This window comes from Sus scrofa, chromosome 12, assembly GCF_054392235.1.
Source record: "Sus scrofa isolate SSC_HxYL_T2T_F1_AM1 chromosome 12, Sscrofa_HxYL_maternal_Yorkshire_Landrace_v2.0, whole genome shotgun sequence".
In the NCBI taxonomy this organism is placed as follows: Eukaryota; Metazoa; Chordata; class Mammalia; order Artiodactyla; family Suidae; genus Sus; species Sus scrofa.
In genome coordinates, this window is record NC_139394.1 from 54850941 (window position 1) to 54869070 (window position 18130).

General features: G+C 43.5%; 1 protein-coding gene across 10 annotated transcripts in view; it reads right to left on the reverse strand.

Moving 5' to 3' along the window:
* The window catches only part of ANKFY1 (ankyrin repeat and FYVE domain containing 1), an 88930-nt gene that overhangs the window by 63898 nt on the left and 6902 nt on the right, over positions 1 to 18130 (reverse strand). For all 10 annotated transcript variants that reach the window (XR_014821498.1, XR_014821497.1, XR_002337325.2 and 7 more), the window contains exon 2: positions 6680 to 6872. Coding sequence is in view for 1 of the 10 variants with exons in the window: in XM_013981229.3 (XP_013836683.2) it covers positions 6680 to 6872 (193 nt within the window). In the remaining 9 variants the exon portion in view is untranslated. The remainder of the gene's footprint in view (positions 1 to 6679; positions 6873 to 18130) is intronic.

The window sequence follows — 18130 nt, forward strand, 5'->3', positions numbered from 1 at the left end:
TTTCTTGGGCTGCTCCTGCGGCATATGGAGGTGCCCAGGCTAGGGGTCGAATCGGAGCTGCAGCTGCCAGCCTACGCCAGAGCCACAGCAACGCGGGATCCGAGCCGCGTGGGCAACCCACACCACAGCTCATGGCAACGCCGGATCCTTAACCCACTGAGCAAGGCCAGGGATCAAACCCACAACCTCATGGTTCCTAGTCAGATTCACTAACCACTGAGCCACGACGGGAACTCCTGAACAAATTAGCTTCGACAAAGCAGTCAAGATTAAGAAACCCACTATCTAGACTCCTGTTCTCACCAGAAATATTCAGATCTATTACTGGCCATTTCTTACTCAACAATTTATAGAGAAATGAGGTGAGAAGAATCTTTTTTTCAAACATGTTTCCTTATCTATGACATACCACTATACAAAAACAGCTTTCCAAATAGTTATTTATATTTAACTCTGAAATGCCAAATGCCAAGGCAGGAAATCATGTGAGCAGTTAACAAAAACCTAAGGATGACCCACTGGGTGACACAAGCACGTGCCATATGGCTATGTTGGCAGCAGTCCACAATCATCATCATCCTGCTTGTATCTGTATGTTTTTTTAAACTTTCATATTCCCCTTTAAAATAATTTGTCAGGTTAGAAAGCCTTTAGAAACTAAATCACAATAACTATTACATGAAAAAAGAAAGAAAAAAGTTATTACATGAATTAATTCATTTACTTAAAAGAAGACCCAAACAGAATACTGTTTCTATATAATGCCCAAAGCAGATATATTTTACCCCACAAAAGCACCAGCCAGAACATACTTTAGGAGCTCCCGTTGTGGTGCAACAGAAATGAATCTATTATCCACGAGGATGTGGGTTCAATCCCTGACCTCGCTCAGTGGGTCAGGGATCCAGTGTTGCCATGAGCTGTGGTGTATGTTGCGTAGTGGCTCAGATCCTGCGTTGCTGTGGCTGTGATGTAGGCTGGCAGCTGTAGCTCTGATTGGACCCCTAGCCTGGGAACCTCCATATGCCATGGGAGGGGCCCAAGAAATGGCAAAAAGACCAAAAAAAAAAAAAAAAAACTATCAAAGAACTAAACAAGCTGCAACTAGTTATGTTAGCTGAAAAGAGTAATAGGGTACTTATTATTGCAAAATACTAGAAAATACTATTAACATAGAATACTATTGATAAATAAAGAAGAAAGAGAATTGATACTCTATTTAAAACGGAACATAAAACACTGTCTCAGATTATACCCTATGATAAGGTTTAAAAAAAACCCTGAAAACATGCAGCTCTTTACAAAGCACAAATAATTTTTAAACTCTGAATTTATTTATAAAGTATTAAATTCTTTTCTTTTTTCTATATAAAGAAATGTTTAATTTCTTGTTTGCTATGGTGTATTCGGGTGTAAAGCACTGGTGGAGAGTAAACTATTCATCTTATAAAATACTAAATTCTAATAACATAAACGACTATTAACTTTACTGTTTCTGCCACAAATCTGACCTTGGCCACAAAATCATAAAAATCAATGTTTCTAAGCAAATTAAGTCAGAAAGAGAAAGACAAATACCATATCACTTACAAGGAATCTAAAATACAACACGAAGCAATGTATTTACAAAACAAAAACAGACACACAGATATAGAGAATAGACCTGATGTTGCCAAGGCAGGTTGAGGGGTAGGGGAGAGAAGGACTGGGAGTTTGGGATTAGCAGATGCAAACAAGTATATATAATATGAATAAAGAGTAAGGTTCTACTGTATAGCACAGGGAATTATATGTCCTATCCTACAGTAAACCATAATGGAAAAGAATATGAAAAAGAACAGATAAATGAATTGAGTCACTTTGCTGTACAGTAGAAATTAACACATTATAAATCAACTATATACGTCAATACAAATTTGTAAATAAATGTGTCTATAAAATTCCTACTACTATTCATTAATGTCAAGTCAAACTTTTTTCTTTTGTAGTCTAACATCCCAAAGGGAAATAAAGAGAAGGATTTCACTAGTAATCTCTAATAATAATTTTTTTAAAATACAGTTCAAAAATGGAAAATTGGACAGCTCAGGTCCATGAAGACTCTACGCACAAACAATTACGAAGCTAGTAATTTTTTTTTTTTCACTTTTGGCCACCTTGCGGCACATGGAGTTCCCAGGCCAGGGATCACACTCGTGCCTCAGTCATGACCAAAGCCACAGCTGCAGCAACAAGCAACGTGGCTCCTCAACCTAGTGTGCCAGGCATGGGGATCAAACCCGCATCCCAGCGCTTCCAAGACGCCGGTAATCCTGCTACACCACAGCAGGAACTCCAGGACTAGTAACTGATTTTATTAAATTTCATTCTAGACAATTAAAGGCATTTCCTTTTAAAATATGGATACTAGGATGCTGTTATTGGAGAGGAAGCATACAGAGCTTCTTACTAGAGTGTCTCAAACACATTAATAGGAAAAATTATGTTTGATTGCTAAAAGAATTAAAACAATAAATAACTACATATAACCATCGTTTACTATCTTATGGGACAAAAGCCTTCTCCTGAACTTAAGTAAAAATAAAGGAAGTGAACCAATTTCTTCCACAACGTTCAATTTAAAATTTTTACTTTATTTATTTGTCTTTTGTCTTTTTAGGGCCACACCTGCAGCATAGGGAGGTTCCCAGGCTAGGAGTCTAATCCCAGCTACAGCTGCCGGCCTAGACCACAGCCACAGCAATGCCAGATCTGAGCCGTGTCTGAGCTGACAGCAACGCCAGATCCTCAACCCACTGAGCAAGGCCAAGGATTGAACCCACAACCTCATGGTTCCTAGTGGGATTCGTTAACCACCGAGCCACAACAACAACTCCTCAATTTAAAATTTTTAAGGAGCTCCCGTCGTGGCCCAGGGTAACGATCCCAAGTATTATCCATGAGGACCCTGGTTCAATCTCTGGCCCCGCTCAGTGGGTTAAGGATCCAGCATTGCCGTGAGCTGAGGTGTAGGTGGAAGACATGGCTTGGATCTGGCATTGCTGTGGCTGTGGTGTTGGCCAGTAGCTACTAGACCCCTAGCCTGGGAACTTCCATATGCAGTGGGTGCGGCCCTAAAGAAACAAAAAATACTAGTAATTTTAAAAAAAGAAAGAAAAATTTTAACACTTGACTCGTTACTCCGATTGCTGAAATGCACATAAAAACACTATTTAAATTCTTCAACAAGGAGTTCCTGTCGTGGCACAGTGGTTAACGAGTCCGACTGGGAGCCATGAGGTTTCGGGTTCGATCCCTGGCCTTGTTCAGTGGGTTAAGGATCCGGCGTTGCCGTGAGCTGTGGTGTAGGTCGCAGATACGGCTCGGATCCCAAGTTGATATGGCTGTGGTGTAGTCTTGCAGCTACAGCTAGGATTTGACCCCTAGCCTAGGAACGTCCATATGCCGCAGGAATGGCCCTAGAAAAGGCAAAAAAGATTAAAAAAAAAATTATTCAACAAAATGCACGTTCATGGTAGAGTTCCCATGTGGCTAATCGAGTTAAGGATCCAGCATTGTTACTGCAGTGGCTCAGGTCACTGCTGTGGGGCAGGTTCAATCCCTGGCTCAGGAACTTCTGCATGCCATGGGTACAACCAAAAAGCAGAAAAAAAAATAAGCATGTTCATGGGACAAGGCATTTTTTTCCTATCTTGGTAAAAGAGTATTTGCTTCAGGAGTTCCCATCGTGGCGCAGTGGTTAACGAATCCGACGAGGAACCATGAGGTTGCGGGTTCGGTCCCTGCCCTTGCTCAGTGGGTTAACGATCCAGCGTTGCCGTGAGCTGTGGTGTAGGTTGCAGATGCAGCTCGGATCCCACGTTGCTGTGGCTCTAGCGTAGGCCAGCGGCTACAGCTCCAATTTGACCCCTAGCCTGGGAACCTCCATATGCCACAGGAGCGATCTACAAAACAGCAAAAAAGACAAAAAAAAAAAAAAAAAAAAAAGAGCATTTGCTTCAGAAATTCATATTCCAGGTGTTCCCATCATGGCTCAACAGTTAACGAATCTGACTAGCATCAGTGAAGATGCAGGTTCAGCCCATGGCCTTGCTCAGTGGGTTAAGGATCCTGCATTTCTTTTTCTTTTTTTTAATTAATTAATTAATTAATTAGGTCTTTTTGCCATTTCTTGGGCCGCTCCCGTGGCATATGGAGGTTCCCAGGCTAGGGGTCTAATCGGAGCTGTAGCCACCAGCCTACACCAGGGCCACAGCAACGCGGGATCCAAGCCACGTCTGCAACCTACACCACAGCTCACGGCAACGCCGGATCGTTAACCCACTGAGCAAGGGCAGGGACCGAACCCGCAACCTCATGGTTTCTAGTCGGATTTGTTAACCACTGTGCCACGATGGGAACTCCAGGATCCTGCATTTCTGTGAGCTGTGGTGTAGGTCCCAGACACAGTTCAGATCCCATATTGCTGTGGCTGTGGTGTAGACTGTCAGCTGCAGCTCCAATTTGACCCCTAGTCTGGGAATCTCCATATACTTCAGGTACAGCCCTAAAAAGGCAAAAGAAAAAGAAAAAGGAAAAGGAAAAGCAAAGAAAGAAAGAAAGAAGAAAGAAATTGATATTCCAATTTCAGTTATTCCACCTCAAAAGCGAGGTCCTCTCTCAAGTCTCCATTCCCCATCTGATTATCAGCTGTAGATAACAAAGGTATTTAGCCTTTTCTAGATAAAGGACAGGTTTTAGAAGCCTAAGAGAGACCCACCAGAACCACAGGGGAAAAAAAAAAATTATGTCAGGCTTCCCTGGGGCCAGTGGAAATGAAGTTTTCACCTGTCCTTGGAAAAGAGAGGAGGGAAAAAAATGACAGTGAACGATATTTTACGAGTAGCTACATCCATTAGATTTTTAAGGGCTGTCCTTCACTCAGATATGTACATACTGTTTTTTGTTTTTTTGTCTTTTCAGGGCCCCACCCACAGCATATGGAGGTTCCCAGGCTAGGAGTTGAATCGGAGCTACAGCTGCCGGCCTACACCACAGCCACAGCAACTCAAGATCCAAGCTGAAACTGTGACCTACACCACAGCTCATGGCAATGCCGGATCCCCAACCCACCGAGGGAGGCCAGGGATCAAATCTGCATCCTCAGTGGATACTAGTCGGGTTCGATACCACTGAGCCACGATGGGAACGCCTACACACTGTTTTTTTGATACTAAACTTTTCTTTCAGGAATGATTAAGATGGTAGATGGCAGTTCTGGAATTTGAACTGTTTTAAACGTCATAATTTATTTTGGGAGTTCCTATCACAACCCAGTGGTTAACAAATCCGACTAAGAACCATGAGGTTTCGGTTTCGATCCCTGGCCTTGCTCAGTGGGTTAAGGATCCGGCATTGATGTGAGCTGTGGTGTAGGTCGCAGATGCGGCTCGGATCCCGAGTTGCTGTGGCTCTGGTGTAGGCCGGCGTCTACAGCTCCGATCAGACCCCTAGCCTTGGAACTTCCATATGCTGTGGGAAGTGGCCCTAGAAAAGGCAAAAAAAAAAAAAAAAAAGAAAGAAAGAAATAAAAAGACTAAATAAATACATAAATAAATGTCATAATTTATTTTGAAACTTTGCTATGTCTTATTTAGTGCAATCATCCTTCTCCCCATCAGCCAAACCCTCCTTTCTGGGCACACTCACATCCATGTTTCTCTTCCGCATCTACTGCCAGATCCTAGGTCAAGCCCTCATCGCTTCCGGTCTGGACAATTCACAACCTCACAGCTGCTCTCTTCTCTTTAAGATTTCGTCCATATGATGTTAGCGGGTTCATCGCCCTAAATCACCGCTTTGATGATGACAGTCCTGTAACTCAAAAACCCTCTGCGGCACACTTCCTAGAGGATCAAGTCCAAAGTCCTCACCGTGGCATCTCAACGCAACTCACCCCACCTTTCCCACCTCCCCCAGCGCTCCCCTACATGGACCCATGCCCTCACTGTCCTCCGCATCCTCCCCACGTTCCCCTGCCTGAGCCTGTTCTCAGCCACTCCCTCGACTAGTAATATCACTGTCTTTATTAAATCCTACTTAGCCTTTAACATTGACCTCCAAACTCAAAAACAACAGCTAAAACCTGAAAACTCACTATATGGCAGACCCTGCTGTTCTAAGTGCTTAAATAAACGAAGCATTTATTAATTTAAGCCACACACCAACCTAAGGTACACAGCAGTATTATTATCCCCATTTTACAGACTGGGGACCTGAGGCCTATCATATGACTCAAGGTCACATAGCCAGTAGGTGGCCAGCTGAGCTTCTAACACAGGCTGTGTGGCTGCAGAGTGCACCCTGAACCATCATGCTGCACTACCCACTGGTTCTAAGACTCCTTCTTTGACCGGCCCAAGTGACCTCTCCCCTCTGAATTCCTGGACCTGTGAGCTAATTCCTATTCGTACCAGTGATGCTATCACCATGATTCCCATACTCTGTGCTGAAGATAAGTAGCAAACAAAAGAGACAAAATCTGGCCTCCAGGGCCTTACATTCTAGAGACTAAATGCTTCTCAATATTAAAAAAATAAACTTGGGAAAAAAGTCAGTAAGAGAGGAGACGTTGCAAGGTGGCCTGGGAATAAAGCAAAAGGGCTTGCTTCCCCGAACTAGCCCGGCGGCAAGAGCGCACCTGTATTGCTCCTGCTCGTACAGGTCGGCCACAATCGTCAGCAGGCGGCTGATGAAGGATTCACTGCTGCTTTCCTTGTTTGCTTGTGCAGCCAAAAGGGTGCATCTCTTCTCTGTCTCTGCCAGTTTCTTCTGTAGCTTGACATACTCTTGTCGGAGAAGCATCAAGTGCTTCTCCAACTTGGCCACCTCCTCTGCAAGGAAACAAAGACTCACGTTTACCACGGTACAGCATTCCGTCATCCCTCCTCCCACAGCTAGGACGGCAACCCCAACAACTACAGCTGAACACGGGTCTGAACCGCGCGGCTCTTCTTATACATACACAGTGTTTTCCAATGGTAAATACGATACGGTACTACACGACTCGCAGCTGGTTGAATCCACAGGTAACAGAGGAACTGGGGTCACACAGGACCAACTCCAAGCCACAGATTGTCAGCTGTGCAGGAAGGTTAGCCCCTAGCGTTGCTCAAGGGTCCAATGCAGTCCCAGGACATTTCGGCCATTTCTTATTGCTAGGCCTACAAGACTAACACTGCTTTTGATTCGGGCTCTTGCCATGGCCCAGGGACTTCTTCTCAGTTTCCCTCAAGATCAGTATTCAATATACGACAAGGAACAGATGCACGTAAGATGCAAATAGGTACCTGCCCCAAAAGTCCTTCACCACAAAGCCAGAAGTCTCAAGGACGGATTACCAAAATCACCAAGGAGACTTCTGCAGACCACTAGGAGCAGGAACTAACTTCTACGTGTCACATGCTGTTTTACAGACTTACTGTGCATTCTCATGCAAGCTTCATGACAACGTCATGGGGTAGGTACTATTTTACCAGCCACACTTTAGAGATGAGGACACTGGAGCACAGAGAGATTAAGAATTTGCCCCAAGTCATGAAGCTGGTGAGAGGCGAGGCTGGGTTGTGAGCCCAGGCATTTTCACTTCAGGGCCTGTGCTCTATTAACTACTACCCCACACCACCTGACACCTGGCCTCCTTCAGGAAGGCCCCAGGCAGTCAATAATGGTTCAGGTGGAAGCAAGTCATGTTTCACAGATGAGCTAGGGCAGATCAGAAAAGGTGAGAACCACTGTATTCAATGCATTAAATTCAACACACGGAGGTCCTGTTGCAGCTCAGTGAGTTATGAACTCCACTAGTATCCGTGAGGATGCAAGTTTAATCCCTGGCCTTGCTCAGTGGGTTAAGGATTTCACGTTGCTGTGGCTGTGGTGTAGGCCGGCAGCTGCAGCTCCGACTTGACCCCTAGCCTAGGAACTTCCATATGCCACAGGTGCAGCCCTAAATAAAAAAGACCCCCCCAAAAAATTTAAGAAACATTTACCAAGTATCTACAAGGTGCCAGACCTTGTACAGTGATAAGCAAAATCAGACCTAACTTTCCTCAGAGCTTTTAGTTACTGGGGAAAGTAAACTTCTATCATCGCAACAACAACTGCAACAACCAAATGCAAAACTACAAGTCTAATGAGCACTAGAAAGAAAGAACAGAGCTATGAGAGCCTACAAGAAAGAAATGTAACTTAGGACCTCAGGGAAGGCTTTCCTGGGGAAGCAAATAATCAAGAAACTTCTCTCCTCCTTTACCTGGAGTTTTGGAAGGGACTCATGCAACCATGCAAAAGTCATGGTCTCTAACTAGGGAACCACAGTGCTGCTGCATCACCCTCTGGGCCTCAGTCTCTTCATCTCTCTCCCCAACCACAGGCATTCCAAAACGTGACACTGCCTTCAAGCCCATCTCCCACCCAGTTTGCCTCATGCTTAGCCAGTATCTTGAGAATACTGCCAACAACTCCCACCATACCAGCAACCACTGCCATCTGTCCCATGCTTTCTCAGAGAAACCATCTCCCTCCTCTCCAAACCCCCCCCACCCCTGCTCCAAACCCATCACCTCCTCAGGTTCTCTGCCTTATCAACCACCACCCCTTCTCCAGCAACTCAATGTCTTTCAGCTGGGTTCTTCTCATCAACACATAAACCTGTCCAGGTCTCTACCTAGTAAAACTCTCCTTCCACACGTGCTGCCCCTCCATCCTGAGCTACCAGGCGCATTTCCCCACCCACTATTCCCCCCCCATTCCCTCTCTCTGTTCCTACCACTGCCCTGAAACTCCTCTCACTGATGATCTTCTAATTTCCAAACCCAACAGACACTTGCCAGTGGTCCTCTTCCCAGACCTATACGACACGGCAGAGGACACGACTGTTCATCCCTCTTTTCTTCTCTTCTTTCAGCCACCACAATGCCACCTTCTCTTCCATTCCGTCTGTCTCATGACGTGCTTCTCTGCATGCCTCCCAACCTCTGACCACCAACACTCCCCCACGAGGTCTATCCATGGCCTTCTTCTCAACTGGATGTTCTCCCAAGGCAATTACACCAGATCTTTGATCTTGTGGCTGATACCAAAACCTAGTGCCGATGATCCATGGATCCATCTCTCTAGTAGAGAGCCCTCTTCTCAGCTTCATCTATCCATCTGCCCAACGGATATTTCTCCCCAGCGGCCCACAGGCACATTAAATTCTCTATATCCAAAACAAAACTTCAGGAGTTCCCACTGTGGCTCAGGGGAAATGAATCTGACTAGTTCCCATGAGGATGCAGGTTCAATCCCTGGCCTCGCTCAATGGGTTAAGGATCCGACGTTGCTGAGAGCTGTGCTGTAGGTTGCAGACGTAGCTTGAATCTGGTGTGGCTGTGGCTGTGGTGTAGGCTGGCAGCTGTTGTTCCGATTTGACCCCTAGCCTGGGAACCTCCATATGCTGCAGGTGCAGCCCTAAAAAGACAAAAAACAACAACAACAACAAAAAAAAAAACTTCAGGCATAATTGCTCTTCCTTTGTATGGCCCATAAATTAATAAATTAATAAGTGACACTACCCCAACTCAAAATCTGACTTAACATTCTCCAGAATTTTTCCTATCTTCTGTATCCCATCTCCAGCATGACTTTAATCAGGCCCTTACTCATCATATCTGCTCACCAAAGTGGAAGAATGCAGATCAAACCTGCATCTCAGAGCCTAGCACAGGGCCTAAACTAAGTGGTACATGAGCTTGAAGTTGTTATGCAACTATTAATGTTTTCAAATAAATATGTAATACTAAATATGCACACTGAAAGAATAATTATAACAGAAAAAAGCAGGCTGTGAAACTAAGTATATTTTATAATTCCAATTTTATTATAAATATTCACATATATGAGTAGTAAAAGGACAAATACCACAAAATAAAGTAGATCTCACTGAAAGGGGGGATTATGAGAGAATTCTTTTCTTCCTTGTGCTTTCCTGCACATTTCAAGTACTCTATAACAAATGCGTTTCATAATTATAAAAAAAATATTTAAAGAGAAATTTGTTTAAATACTAAACAAATTTCCATACATACAGTAAGGAACTTTTTTCCCTTATCTAGAGTATCCATATTACATAAACACCTGAGTTAAAAAAAACAAAACAAAAAAAAGCCCTGGATATTTCAGGTGTAAATCAGTATTCCTGGGAAAATCAAGTAGAAGGCACTTAGATGATGAAAGTTTGCTTATAGCTGCTAAACTGCACTGTGCTCATGAGTTACATATCAGATGAGAATTCCTATAACATATTTTAAAAATACTGCAATTATTTAGCCTACTAATATATAAACCAAATACTGCTTTAAAAACACTAGCTAGGCGTTTCCATTGCGGCTCTGTGCATTATGAACCCAACTAGTATCCATGAGGACACAGGTCAGACCCTTGGTCCCACTCAGTGGGTTAAGGATCTGGCACTGCCAGATGTGGTGTAGGTTGCAGATGCAGCTCAGATCTGGCATTGCTGTGGCTGTGGTGTAGGCCAGCAGGTGCAGCACCAATTCAACCCCTAACCTGGAAACTTCCATATGCCGTGTGTGCAGCCCTAAAAAGACACAAACAGCAAACAAACAAACAAAAAACTAAAGGAAAACAGTACTTACAACAATCCTATTATTATACTTTAAAAATCTCAGCAAGGCGCTGTTACTCAGGTCTACACTTGTATTCTACGAATTTATGCATCACTGGTTTTGAAGAGTTCTTCATAGCTACTTGCACTAAAGAGGCAAGAAATTGCAACTATTTACCCTAAATGGGGATGCATCTAACACAAAGCAGTAAATAAGTTCATGTGACTGTACAAAAGTTACACTTTTTTCCGAAGAGAAAGCAATGGTGTTGACGGGCATCTTTAAAGAAAAGCCAGCATCAATTTTCTAGATGTTTTAACAGAAAATGTAAAAGGACATACAAATGAGGAGTAAGATTAAATTTTGTTCGAGACCTGCTATCACTTGCGGCAAGATCAATCGAGGGTGTCACGATAACGCGTACCCTCATTTGGAAGATTGGCAGGGGCGTGGTAGCGGAGGGCACATGAGGGGTACCCTCTAGGGTGCTGGTAACCTCCTTTTTGTTGTTGTGTAGTGGTTACACCCATGTTTCACTTTGGTAATTCATTGAGGGTTTTTGGGTAAGATTTTTATTTTTTCTATTATGGTTGATTTACAATGTTGAGTTCTATACTAATGATTTGCTCTTTTCTGCACGTATCTTATGCTTCAATTAAACTGATATATACCTGTAGTGGAGTCTGGCGTCCAAATCCTTTTAGTAACTAGCTAAAGGGACCATGGGCAGTTAATCTTTCTGAGCTTCGGTTTCTCTACATGTAAAATTGAGGGGAGAGGGAGATACACTTTTTGGTGTTGTGAAAATGAGAAACGACCACAACTGGCACATGCACTCAGAACTGTCAGAATTTCCTCCACCCTCTTCTCTGCATTCCACAACTACAGAATTACCGAACAGTTTAAACTACAACTGTTTATACAATATTTTTTTTTGAGTTATGAAAAGCTTCATGAGTTTCAAATGTTTTATCGACATGGAAATTAAGATTGATCAATTAAAAGTCATGGTAAATCAGCAGGACATTATCAGAAGTATGAGGTGATGAACAAAAGTAAAAACAGAAATGGAAACACTGCTAAACACTGAATAAGCTACTTTAAACACTCCATCACCTCATAGAGTAAGTCTACACTAACAAATCCCAAACCAAAAAGCAAAGCCTAACATGCTTGAAACTCATCGCTATTATTCATTTGGAAAAGATGCAAATTAAGCTGTACCTTTTGTGTGTTTTTTTGTCTTTTTAGGCTGCACCTTCAGCATAGGGAGGTTCCCAGGCTAGGGGTCAAATCGGAACAACAGCTGCCAGCCTACACCACAGCCACAGCCACACCAGATTCAAGCTACGTCTGCAACCTACACCACAGCTCTCAGCAACGTCGGATCCTTAACCCACTGAGCGAGGCCAGGAACCTGGATTGAACCTGCGACCTCACGGATATTAGTCAGATTTGTTCCCACTGAGCCACGACAGGAATTCCAGAAATCAAAATTTTCTAATACCTAAGTGTAAGGGCTTTATATATCACAAAACTTCAGGAAGGGAAGGAACCTAAGGATCACCTCTTTTGGTTCAATTCCCAGACAATGAACTGAGGAGCAGAAAGGGGACAGACCCATGACCAGGAGCTAACTACCTACTGGCTCAGATCATGCTTGATGACATTATTCCTAAGCTGGCTGCGTAAGAATCATCTAGTTTGAACTAAACAGAGAAAGTATCCAAACTCAGCAGTTTTGGGGTAGGGTCAAGAAATGTGAGCACTTCCTTTTTCTTGGCTATGCCCATGGCATACTGAAGTGCCCATGCCAGGGACTGAACCCCACCACAGCAGCTGCAGTGACAACTCCAGATCTGTAACCCACTACACCAAAAGAGAAGCCCAAAACGGGAGTCCTTCTAAGACAATCCTTGGTATCAGGATGAGTAGCCTGGAGGAAAAAGTTCGGCTCCCAGCACGTACTTCCCCAAGTCACACACAGTCTGGGAATGTTCTGTTTATAACGAAGACCGACTGAGCTGCAACTTTTTGTTCATTTATTGATTTATCCAAAGACTTTCATCTAAGAAGATAATTATATAACCTAAAGGTTCATTAAAAATTTAATAAGCACCTATGCAGTGGCAGTGTCAAAGTAAAGAAAACTATCTTGGTACATGATTTTTACAAAGTGACAGGGCAAATGGAAAAGACAGGCAATTAAACAAGACAAGTCAGGAAAGTGCCTGTTGTGGCTCAGAGGTCACAAACCCAAATGGTATCCATAGGAGGCGAGTTCAATCCCTGGCCTTACTCAATGGGTTAAGGATCCAACAGTGAGTAAGCAGTGGTGTAGGTCACAGACATGGCTCAGATGCTACGCTGTCATGGCTGTGGCATAGGCAGGCAGCTGCAGCTCTGATTCAGCCCATAGCCTGGGAACTTCCATATGCCACAGGCGCAGCCCTTTAAAAAAAGAAAAAAAAAGTGAAATAAATAAATAAACAAGTCAGGAGTTCCCTGGTGTCCTAGCGGTTAAGGAGTCAATGTTGTCCCTGAAGTGTTTCAGGTCCACTGCTGTGACAGAGGTTCAGTCTGTGGCCCAGAAACTCATGCATGCCGTAGGCACAGTCAAAAACAGAAAAATAAAATGAAAAAACAAAATGACAGCATCTGACAGAGCCTGGAGCAAGACCGCCTGGCTTAGGTCAGCCGAAGGAAAGATATCCCAGAGTGTTTCGCTGCCAAAGATTTAAATAAAGACTGTGTTTGTAGCATACTGGATCCAGAAAATGCATGCAAAGGGTTTCAGTCTTTTACTCTCTTAGATTTTCCTCCTAAACTGTATCAGTCAATAGGTTTGTGGAACAGGCATAATACTAGGCTCCATGAGAAAAATAAATCATCAGAAGCCAAGACCTAGCCTTGCCCTCCATAGAAGGCACTGGCAAGAATGACTGTCACTCACTGGCCTCTGCATAAGTCAAATAATGGACAGCCAGGGGACACCTTATCTTGCTAGTTCATACTGATGGCTACAGTGGCATCTCATTTGCCCAAAAGACAGGTTCCAAGTTTTCACAGGGGTAGCCTAAGGCTCTAGATAGCAGATTTTTCTTCCCTGAAGCAAACTGAATCCTTTAACCTTGGTTTTAATCACATTATACTCTAGGGAACATTTTGCCCAAGAGCTCCAATCCATCAAGTCTACAGCATCAGTAAATACTTCACATTTCCATTGCACTTGATGGTTCTATCATTCTGCAAGTACTTGTGAAGCACCTACTATGCCTTAAAATCAGGAGTTGCCTCTTTGAGAGGTTTTTGTTGTTGTTGTTGTTATTGACTCTTTTGTTTTTCTTAGGGCCACACCTGAGGAATATGGAGGTTCCCAGGCTAGGGGTTGAATCAGAGCTGTAGCCACCAGCCTATGTCAGAGACACAGTAACGTGGGATCCGAGCCTCATCTGTGACCTACACCACAGCTCAGGCAACGCCAGATCCCCAACCCACTGAGCGAGGCCAGGGATCAAACCCACGTCCTCATGGATCCTAGTCAGGTTAACCATTGACCCATGACGAGAACTCTTGAGGGTTTTCTGTTTAAGTGAGAATTGCAACGATTTTTAATATTTATTTATTTTGCTTTTTGGGGCTGCGCCCACAGCACATGAAAGTTCCCAGGCTAGGGGTCCAATTGGAGCTATAGCTGCCAGCCTATGCCATAGTCACAGCAATGCAGGATCCCAGCTGTGTCTGCAACCTATACCATAGCTCATGTCAACACCGGATCCTTAACCCGCTGAGCGAGACCAGGGATGGAACCTGCAACCTCATGGTTCCTAGTCAGATTTGCTTCTGCTGCACCATGACAGCAACTCCTGAGTTTTTTTAAAAGAGCAATCTAATTTGCACCTCTTCCAAACAATGTAGCACCAAAGTAGTGTCAAATTACTTTGTTTTTCATTTTTTATTTTTTGGCTGCCCTGTAGCATGTGGAGTTCCCAGGCCAGGGATCAAATCCAAACCACAGTAGTGATGTGAGCCATAGCAGTGACAATACCACATTCTTAACCACTAGACCATGAGTGAACTCTGCCGCCCAGCATCTTTTGTAGGAGGAAACCCTGATCTCAAGTGCATCTACCACTGCTATAGCAACGGCCAGACGATTTCATAGCGTAATGGAGGGAGCACCCATGGCTGAGATGTTATTCTGTGGGAAACGTGTCTGTTTGAAGTACCACCAAGCGGTAGACTGTTTCCAGGAAAAAATACACAATGACCATGCTGAGTAATAAATAATGCAGAGAGAATCTACAGCACGGCACAGAGGTGAAAAGGCACAGGCTCTGGAGCTAGATGGATTGGGATCCAATCCCAGCCCCACCACTTTCTGGTTTGACACATCAGGCAAATGTCTCCTCCTCATATATCAAGTATGTTGTAAACATTAAATGTGCTAATACATGTAAGAGTACCTGGCCTGCTCAAAAAATGGTGGCTGCTATTACAATTCTTAGAAAGGCAACACAATGTAGTCCTTAAGAGAATGTACCCTGGAGCCTCACCTGACTGGGTGGGAACCCAGCCTGCCCACAGACTCGCTCTGTGACTCCGGCAAGCCGCTTACTCCTCTCGGTGCTTCGGTTTTACAGGGAAAAGTGGGAATAAAGAGCACCTCAGAGGGCTATGAGGGGTAATTACGATTAAAGTATTTAGAACAGTCTCTAGTTTAAAGGTTTACTGCTAGGTCTTCAAGTGACTAGTTTTTCGGCTGTGGTTTCTTCTTTCTCTTCCTCCAACTTTCCTTTTGAAAATTTAGCCTATAGATTTAAATAAGAGATAAAACCTACAGTTTCTCCAAAAGAGCTATGCTAAGTATCAGTGAAGAATGTAAGCACTTGCACTGTAATTAAATCACGTTTCTTTCCAAGTAATACCCACTTGCTCTTCACCGATGCAACTGGAGGCCATTCTGATGAGCTTTCTGGGTAATTCATCAGGCTTGACCATACCAAAGATGCTTGAGACAAAAAAAAAATCTACAGTCCCTAGGAATACCTTAAAAAAAGACAGACCAATATCGACAGCACTATAAATACTGCCATGTAAATATACATACATATATATACATATACATACATTTAATCAGCAAGTAAGGAGACATTCAGAAAAGGAATCAACAATGATTCTAAAAGACTCTTCCTTCAATGTCAGCAGTTGGCAAACTTTTTCTGTGAAGGGCCAGATAGTAAATATTTTAGGCTCTGTGTAGAAAGCAGATTAGCAGTTGCCAGAGGTCCGGCAAATGGGGTCAAATGCAAAGAAGTTTGAGGAAATTTTTTTAAGATTATAAAAATGTTCTATATCATGATTTAAGATCTTAAGCCAAAGTCCATGCTCATCCCATGTACTATGCTACTTACTTTCTGCTCCAGTGTTAGGATATCAAACAAATATTTACTAATTAATTGATTTAGGAACTAGATGTTCTTCCCATTCCCTGCCTCAAATGCAACTTCTATTCCCCTCAGCCTCCTCCTGTCTAACCCACTGAATTCATTCAGTGTTTTTGATCAACAAAACCCTGATATTTCCTTTCTCTACATTTCCATAGTTCTTACTTTCTAGCCCCAATTTTAGCAATGAATTAGTGTTCTTTGTGGAATTCTTTAATTATTAAATGACTTTGTCCCTACTCTACATCCATTAGATAAAAGAAAAATGATTGCAAAAGCTATGATAACATCTATTTTGAGAACTACATGGATTTTTTTTTTTTTTTTTTTTTTTTTTTTTTGTCTTTTTTGCCTTTTCTAGGGCCGCTCCCTCAGCATACAGAAGTTTCCAGGCTAGGGGTCTAAATCGGAGCTGTTGCCTCCGGCCTCCACCAGAGCCACAGCAACACGAGATCCGAGCCACACCTGCGACCTACACCACAGCTCACAGCAAGGCTGGATCCTTAACCCACTGAGCAAGGCCAGGGATCAAACCCACAACCTCATGGATCCTAGTCGGATTTGTTAACCACTGAGCCACCATGGGAACTCCAGAACTACAGGAACAATTTTTGTTTCAGACATACAGAAGAGTCTTTCATGTATCTCTATTTCACTAAAGAATGTACAATCTTCCCAGAAAATACTATCTTCCTTATTGGCAACAGAAAAGATAAGCTCCTTACCAAAAAAAAGAGAGAGAGACAGGGAGAGAGGAAGGAAGGAGGGGGGGGGAGGGGGATAAGCTCCTCACTGGTGATGAATTCCTACCACTACGATTTTCCTAACCCTGTCACATGGCAGAGGAAATTTTTCTTTCACTGGATTACTGAATATTCACTAATCAAGAGTGCTAAACATAGCAAAGTTGTTTAGTGAAAAATGAGAACTAAGTGGTATGTTTACTATTGAGAATTCAAGTTCACAAAATACCCTAAAGAAAAGAGGAAGGGAAGGGGAAAGAAGACAGCAATACCATCTGGAAGAGAGTATAAGGGAATAGTAAGACCCCTGCCAGCCTGCACTCTCCCAGTTCACACACACACACACACACAGTTTGTATGAATCATTAAGAACATATTGGTGGAGTTCCCGTCATGGCACAGCAGAAACAATCCGACTAGGAACCACGATGTTGAGGGTTTGATCCCTGGCCTCGCTCAGTGGGTTAGGGATCCAGCGTTGCCATGAGCTGTGGTGTGGGTCCCAGATGCAGCTCGGAGTTGGCACTGCTGTGGCTCTGGCATAAGCGGCAGCTACAGCTCCGATTAGACCCCTAGCCTGGGAACCTCCATATGCCACGGGTACGGCCCTAGAAAAGACAAAATAATAAAAAATAAAATAAAAACATAACAGTGCTAAAAGGGGTTCCTGCTGTGGCACAGTGAGTTAAGAATCCAACTGCAGGAGTTCCCGTCATGGCTCAGCTCAGTGGTTAACGAATCCGACTAGGAACCATAAGGTTGCGGGTTCAATCCCTGGCCTTGCTCAGCGGGTTAAGGGTCTGGCGTTGCCGTGAGCTGTGGTGTAGGTTGCAGATGAGGCTCGGATCCCACGTTGCTGTGGCTCTGGTGTAGGCCAGAGGCTACAGCTCCGATTAGACTCCTAGCCTGGGAACCTCTATATGCCGTGGGAGGGGCCCAAGAAATGGCAAAAAGACAAAAAAAAAAAAAGAATCCAACTGCAGCAGCTCAAGTCACTGTAGAAGCTTGGGTTTTGATCCCTGGCCCAGCACAGTGGGTTAAAGGATACAGCATTGCTGCAACTGAGGCACAGATTGCAGCTATAGCTCGGATTCAATCCCTGGCCCGGACACTTCCATATGCCACGGGATAGGCCATAAAAATGAAAAAAAGAAAAAATTAAAAATAAAATTGTGCTAAGAGAAATTTCATATTTTTACTTTTTTTCACCCTTTATAAAGTCTAGCAATTCTGTCATAACCTGGATGCTTTCACAAAGCCCAAAGCCATTATTTAATACAAGTTTGCTTTAAAA